Consider the following 7,514-nt stretch of genomic DNA (forward strand, 5'->3'; position numbering starts at 1 on the left):
TTAATGATGAATGCTTGGTTTTAAGTTTTTCATATTTTTCTTGTTTTTTTCTCTCTCTTGGTTTTAAGTTTTTCATATTTTTCTTGTTTTTTTCTCTCTCTTTTTTCCCGTTTCTGTTTCTGATAACATAACATAAAAAGAGAAATAGTGCAAAAACCCACAGCAGAACACAAAAACTAAAAATAACCATACTCAAGATTACTTGTGTTCGGAAATAAATTTACATGGAAACACACCACACAATCATGACTATAACAATATAGGTACCAGGGACCTAGTACATCATCAAACATGAATCAATATGGAGTGATTCCTAGGGGTTTTATTTAGACGCATATTAGATGATACTCGTCGGTCATTTGATTCAGTAAAACTTGTACTGCTCGTAGCGCAGGGAACATCTAGTGGATTTACCCTGAACACCGATGGCAAGCCCGCAAATGGCCCAAACTTGGCTGACGACGGAAATAAGGCAGTTGGTGCAATCAGACGTAGAGAGTGGTGGATCACAGACTGATTCCCCGTAGGCAGTGGGTGAGCCCCCGCTGCCTGCTACTGACCACCCGTAACCGAAACCGGTTGTTGAGAGTATTGAAAAAACGACCCGTGGGGTCGGATTTCTGCACGTTACACGCATACGACAGCAAGGGTACAGTATGCGCCGCCCCCACCATAGATACGACACCAGTAGCCGAAACCGGTTATTAGAGTATTGAAAAAAGGACTCGTGGGGTCGAATTTCTGCTCGTTACACACATACGACAGTAAGGGTACAGTCTGCGCCGCCCCCACCATAGATACGACACCCGTAGCCGAAACCGGTCATTAGAGTATTGAAAAAAGGACACGTGGGGTCGAATTTCTGCACGTTACACACATACGACAGTAAGGGTACAAGGGTCTGCGCCGCCCCCACCATCGATACGAGCAGTGGTAACATGAGAGGCAAAGCAAAGCCAAATGACCAGATCGGCATTGTCATGGTAATCAAATAATATCACACTCGCAAACGTTATTGCGATCCTTATCAATCTGGTGAGGACACCCTCCTTTTATAGCGCTGGCCCACATGGTTCAATGATGGTGGTGCTTTGTCAGTCGCAGAAACAAACAAAAGCTTCATACTGGATACAGGGCCCCATTCATTTCTTCACTGGCACGGCATTCTAAACATTGCCTTCACACCTCGTTGACTCATTTTTTTAATATCATTCTCAATTAATTCTATTGAATTTTAGTATTTCAGAATCTTAAATCTGAGGGATATTATAAAATTTGATTTAAAAAATGAAATTAGTTCGTGAAATATATTTTAATTGCTTTATGAAATAGATGTATTTTAATATCATTTTTAATCAATTTTATTGGATTTTTGTATTTCAGAATAAGAGGTTATAAAATTTGATTTAAAAAATAAAATTAATTGTTGAAATATATTTTAATTTCATTATGAAATAGATGTATTTTATTTTATATGACAATTATGTTTTTTCAATATCATTTTTATCCAATTTATGAAATGGATGTAATTGATTTTATATTTTTAACTATTTTTTTAATATTATTTTATTTAAATTGACTAGATTTTAGCATTATCAATTAAATGTATTTCATTTTATTTGGGTAACTAAATTATATTTTAGTAGTATGAATTGGATTTTAGTGATATGAATTGGAAATATTTCATTTTGTTTGGGTAAGTAAACTGGATTTTAATATTAAGAACTGTGTAGTTAATAAAATATAAAATATAAATTAACAAAAGTAAATAAATAGAAATATCAATAAAATAGTGCTTTGGCCACAAAGATTTAATGAAAAGAAAAGAAAAAATGATGTGTATGAGCGAAACTATATAGGTTCAAATCTAGAACAAGGTAGAGTTTGTATACCTATAATTATGTAGTTAATCAATATAAATAAATTGAAAAGAAAAAAAAATATAGTAGATTAGTTCTTTTGCCACAAAGATTTAATGAAGAAAAATTAAAAAAAAGATGTACATCACTAAAAATATGTAGATTCAAATCTAGAAAGACAGGTTCAGTATCTAGACTTTATCACTCAAATTTTTGCACAAGGGAGGGTCCTTCGCCCCCACAAAAAAGAGGTGTCAAACACCAATTTGATGTCTATCTTGTTCTCACTTTAAAATTAGACTACTATTTTTTTGTGAAGAAAAATCTTAATTTTATTCAACCCTAAAATCAAGGAACAAAATTACATTTTAGACAAGCCTGTAGGCACTCCTTTAGATCAACCTTTCAACTATTGCCTCAAAAAGAAAAAAGAAAAAGAAAAAATAAAAAAATAAAATTACATGAATCTTTCTAGAAGAAACAGGTCAATAGGGTCAATAGCTGACACCTAAAAACCAAAACCAACCAGAAAAAAGAAATTGGGACTAAGAAAACAAAATTATTCACCCTTTTCTACCCTTCTTCTTTTCTATTTTCGTCATCCTCCTTGATCAGAAGTGGATGTTACAATGATTAGTTGGTTGTCTGTTATTTTCCTTGGGTGTTCCTTATGTGACTCTGAGCTCTCAGAGGAATAAGGACGTTTGGATCCTTCATTTTCCTTCTCCTTCTGCATTTCTTGATCAATATTTCCTATTGCATCTGAATTTTACGACCTTGTTGCCAACATTCATTCGTTATTGATTCCTTTTCTGGTTGGGGGAGCTTGTGGATTTGATTTATCCTCTCTTATGGGATCCTCATCCTCTTCTTCATCAAGTTGTTAGGTTGGGAATTTCCATCCCTTAGGTTTCTTAGCTAGTTTCTTTTTCTTTCTAGGATATTTCTTTGTCAAAAGACATGATAAAAAAATTAATTTAAAAAATAAAATTAATTGTTGAAATATATTTCAATTGTATTATGAAATGGATGTATTTCATTTTATATGACTATCATTTTCTTTAATATCATCTTTATATAGTTTGACTAGAATTTAGCATTATGAAACCGATATATTTCATTTTGTATGGGTAACCATTTTCTTAAATATCATACTATCTAACTACACTGGCTTTTAGTATTAAGAATTCGATGTTTTTCATTTTTTTAAGCAACTGGATTGGATTTTAGTATTATGAAGTAGATGCATTTCGTCTAGTTTGGCCAACTCGAGTTGATTTTATTATTATGAATTGAATGTATTTCAATAGTAATAATTGTGTAGTTAATCAATATAAAATAAATGAAAAGTATTATTAGAATAGTGCTTTTTCCACAGATTTAATGAAAAAAGAAAGAAAAAAAGATGTACATCACTTAAAATATGTAATTTCAAATCTAGAATGTGTACAATATGTACACCTGCGCAGACTTTAGCAGTCAAACTATTGCAGGGAGGGTCTTTTGTCCCATAAACAAGGGGTACCATACACCAATTTGGTGTCTATCATGTTCTCACCTTAAAATTAGACTACTATTATTACTACTAGTAAAGGAAATATAATCATATAAAGAGTTATTATAAAAAGAGATTTTAAGATAAATGCAATCATAAGCATGATTCCAAAAAATATAAAGCTAATAATTCTCTTCTTCTTTTTAACAAAAAAAAGGAGTCATAATTTTTTTTAAACAAAACAAAATTTCACTTGTCATATGCTTTAATAGCATTTAAATGTACTCAAAATAATGAGTTACATAGTTAAGGTCTATGGATTTTGTCATCCCTAGGTGGTTATAACCAAAATTTATTAAAGAAAAAACCTTTTAACATACCACATAAAATGGTTGCAACTTAAATTTACATACTTTGGGATATTCCTTAGCCATCCATAAGGAACAAAACCTACTTAGTTAATATATGTTTGCTCAAAATAATATATATATATATATATATATATATATATATATATATATATATACACCTAAACACAAAATAGATCAAATTTTCGCACCAAGATTCTTCATCTCGAACCTAGCAACGGTGTTCAAACTTGAACTTCTTCATGAAAAGGGGGATGAAAATAATTAAAATTATGACGCTCCTTGTATTACAAAATGTACCATTGAATATGTATCATATGAGTTTCAATTTTTGAAAGATCATTAGCATAATTTTTCTTTATTTATAAATATCATTAAAAGAAATGTAAGTGAAAGCATTACAAATATCTCAAACTTCCTTCAATAATGGGGAGAAAAGTTGATATAATTTTTCTCCTTTATCTTTATTGAACCTTCAAATACTTGCAACTTTATGGATTTTTTTTTAATAAACAGAATAGAATGTAGTTTAAGAGCCACCAACTCAATAGAGTTATTAGTTCTTAGGCCTAATCCAACTCTAAACTTGAAACTATGACCTCCATGTTGACACATATATACCCCACTTGTTATAAAAGTGTGCAAAGTGTTGCAAAGTTTAGTATCCATGTTGTATGCTCATACTAAAGTAGTTGGGGTCCCCTAATAAAAATGTTGTAGATGATTTAGCTTAGTATACCATTATATTGCGCATATGATTTAGCTATAGTAGTGTAGTTATTTTGCCACAAAGATTTAATGAAAAAAGAAAAAAGAAAAAAGAAAGGATGTACATCACTAAAAATATGTAGATTCAAATCTAGAAGGACAGGTTCAGTATGTAGACTTTATCACTCAAATTTTTGCACAAAGGAGGGTCCTTTGTCCCCACAAAAGAGGGGGTGTGAAACACCAATTTGATGTCTATCTTGTTCTCACTTTAAAATTAGACTACTGAATTTTTTTGTGAAGAAAAATCATAATTTTATTCACCCTAAAATTAAGGAACAAAATTACGCCAATTTTATGTCTATCTTGTTCTCACTTTAAAATTAGACTACTATTTTTTTTTGTGAAGAAAAATCATAATTGTGTTCAACCCTAAAATCAAGGAACAAAATTACATTTTACAAACGCATGTAGGCATTCCTTTATATCAACCTTTCAATTAATGCCCCAAAAAGAAAAAGGAAAAAGAAAATAGAAAAAAATAAAATTACATGAATCTTTCTAAATGAAACGGGTCAATAACTCACACCTAAAACCAAAACCAACTAGAAAAAAGAAACTGGGACTAAGAAAAAAAACTTAGTCACCCTTTTCTACCCTTCTTCTTTTCTATTTTTTGTCATCCTCCTTGATCAGAAGTGGATGTTACAATTATTAGTTGGTTGTATATTATTTTCCTTGGGTGTTCTTTATGTGAGTCTGAGCTCTCAGAGGAATAAGGACGCTTGGATCCTTCAATTTCCTTCTCCTTCTGCATTTGAATTTTGTGACCTTTTTGCCAACATTCCTTCTTTATTGATTCATTTTATTGTTGGGTGAGCTTGTGGATTCGATTTATCCTCAGTTATGGGATCCTCATCCTTTTCTTCATCAAGTTGTTGGGTTAGGAATTCGGTGAGCTCCAATATTGCAGCAATAATGATGCAACTCCTGGGGCTTCCTTCTTTACTTTTATCAACCTGGTAGTTCATAGAAAACTTGGAAGCGACGATGTTGTATGCACGAGTACTATCTCTTACTGTAGGTTGTCACTTGATTAGTTGGCGCAAGTTCGCTAGGAGCCTAAGCCAACTTCTATGAGTTCTCAGAAGAAGCTTTAACTGTGATGAAAGGAAGCTACCTCTACAGGGGATATTCTACTTGCAGAAAGACAAGGAAAACTGGAATGAAACACAAACCCTAGCAAACCCTAGTTTACCCACTAACCCTACTTGTGCAAGAAAAGAGATGGAAGCTACTGAAATGGGTGCAATTGAGCACTGGAAAGGTAAATTGCATTTATTCAAGCTACTTCTAAAGAGAAATGAGAAGAAATCATCTTTTTGAACTTTTGAGTATTTTTATGTGGAATTATTATGCTTATGATTTGATTGATTATGATTGTGCAGAGGTTTGGTGGCAAAGGAAGATGGAGTTGGCTTTTGTAGATGGTGAGGAAGGTGTGGAGAGGTCCTAAGAAGCCCCTAGTACCCTTCTGAAGACTTCCATTGCGATCAGACTTCGAAAAATCACTCACAGGAAGTTCTACAGGAGGTTGCAGGGGATCTACAGGAGGTTCTACAAGAGGATCTACAAGAGGAGGCCGAAAGTGGTTTTTGGAGGTTTGAAGGTGGAAAAATGATGGGAAAGGGAAAATGAAGGCTGGATGAAGGTGTTGAGGGGTCTATAACTTGTCGAGGAAGATCGCGATGGAAGAGATGGTTGGATTTGTTCAAATGGCGAGTAAACAATTTTATGGAAAAAAAACAGAAATTAGGGCAGATTGGCAAAATGTGCCGAATGAGCTGGGGGAACTATGATAAGTGAGTTGGCGTTCGCTGTTTTATGGAGTAATGATGAGCTAGAATGTTCTACAAGAGATCTGCACACTTCTCAAAACTGACCAAAGAAAGAACCAAAAAAATAGAGTTTTGTCTATCTTAACCTAAATCCTAACCTAAAACCAGAAAAATGTTGAACAATACCTTATGAACAGAAAAGAATGCGACATAACTATGGTAAAAGGGCATAAAATGATCTAGCAATTAAATCTGAACCAATCTCAACTTTTCCAAATCAAAGTATCACACTAGCAGTTGCATGGAAGAGCAAAAACTGTGTTTTTGGTGGCAGCAGTAGTGCCTTGACCTCAGATCATAGTCCCAAGGAGGGAGAAAGGAGATCAAGACCTGTTGTTAGCCTTTTTGGATCTTTTTCTGTCACTGCAACAACTTACTTAAGCAACTTGAAGCAAAAACAACTATTCTAACCATTAAAAGCAACCTAATCTAATGAAGTAAAATGAGTATATGCATCAAAAATTAACTCATGAATGGAAACAAAAGCATATAAGTACACAAAGGAGGTGCTAGGCAACTTGGGTTAGTCCCTAACCCAAGAGGTTCAGCCCTCTGGAAAAAAAGTCATTGCTGGCTCATAACTTCATTCATCATCATTATCAAAAATAGCAATTACATCACATAAAAACTGTCTCAAAAAGAGCTAAAAAATGAGCTGAGTACAATGCTGCAAAAAAGTGCAAAAATATACTAAGAACTAGCTAACCTACTGAGGCTCGAAGCCTTCTTATTTATACAAATGGGGACTCCCAACAGTCCTCCTAAAATTAAGGAACTCGGCTTCCTAGAACTGAAGATAACAACATCCCTACTTGACTTGCTCGGTTGCCCCTTGGAATCATCAATGTTGGCCTTTGTAGTCCAAGCTGCTAATGGAGAATTCGAGGAAGGGGTTATTAATGAAGGAGGCACCCTCCTACAAGTTCTCTTCCCTGTTTCCCTCGAGTTTGGCTACCATTTGCTGATAATTTCCTTGTTTTTGTCCAAAATTGTCCAAAAAATCTGCAATAAACATTCATTAGACTACATGGAAAAATGACTATCCCCATTCACTCTTTTGACATAAATATATTCAAAAACATGCACAAAAATATTGAGAATGGCGGATTAAATTGAAATAATAGGGATAATGAGCCCATATAGTTACCCATTTATGGCGCTCATCATCACCCCCCCGCTTAATGGG

General features: G+C 33.6%; 1 protein-coding gene across 1 annotated transcript; it reads right to left on the minus strand.

Annotated features, from left to right (window-relative positions):
* Positions 1–364: 364 nt before the first annotated feature.
* Positions 365–976, minus strand: LOC149170510 (antifungal protein ginkbilobin-like protein). Its single transcript, XM_089425611.1, has 2 exons — positions 753–976; positions 365–620 (listed from the first exon to the last, which is right to left on the minus strand). Exons 1-2 carry the CDS (start codon positions 974–976, stop codon positions 365–367), a joined length of 480 nt encoding a protein of 159 aa, XP_089281737.1.
* Between the last annotated feature and the right edge of the window lie 6,538 nt (positions 977–7,514).

This window comes from Pinus tabuliformis, chromosome 4_2 (assembly GCF_031772625.1).
Source record: "Pinus tabuliformis cultivar Carrire ecotype Pingquan chromosome 4_2, CPIR1, whole genome shotgun sequence".
In the NCBI taxonomy this organism is placed as follows: Eukaryota; Viridiplantae; Streptophyta; class Pinopsida; order Pinales; family Pinaceae; genus Pinus; species Pinus tabuliformis.

Excerpts from the sequence above, each read along its gene's own strand:
- LOC149170510 (XM_089425611.1), bottom strand. The coding sequence starts at position 976 with ATGCCGATCTGGTCATTTGGCTTTGCTTTGCCTCTCATGTTACCACTG. Across the intron at positions 621-752 it reads ACCCTTACTGTCGTATGTGT|AAATCCGACCCCACGGGTCG; the intron begins GTAACGAGCAGA and ends TGTAACGTGCAG.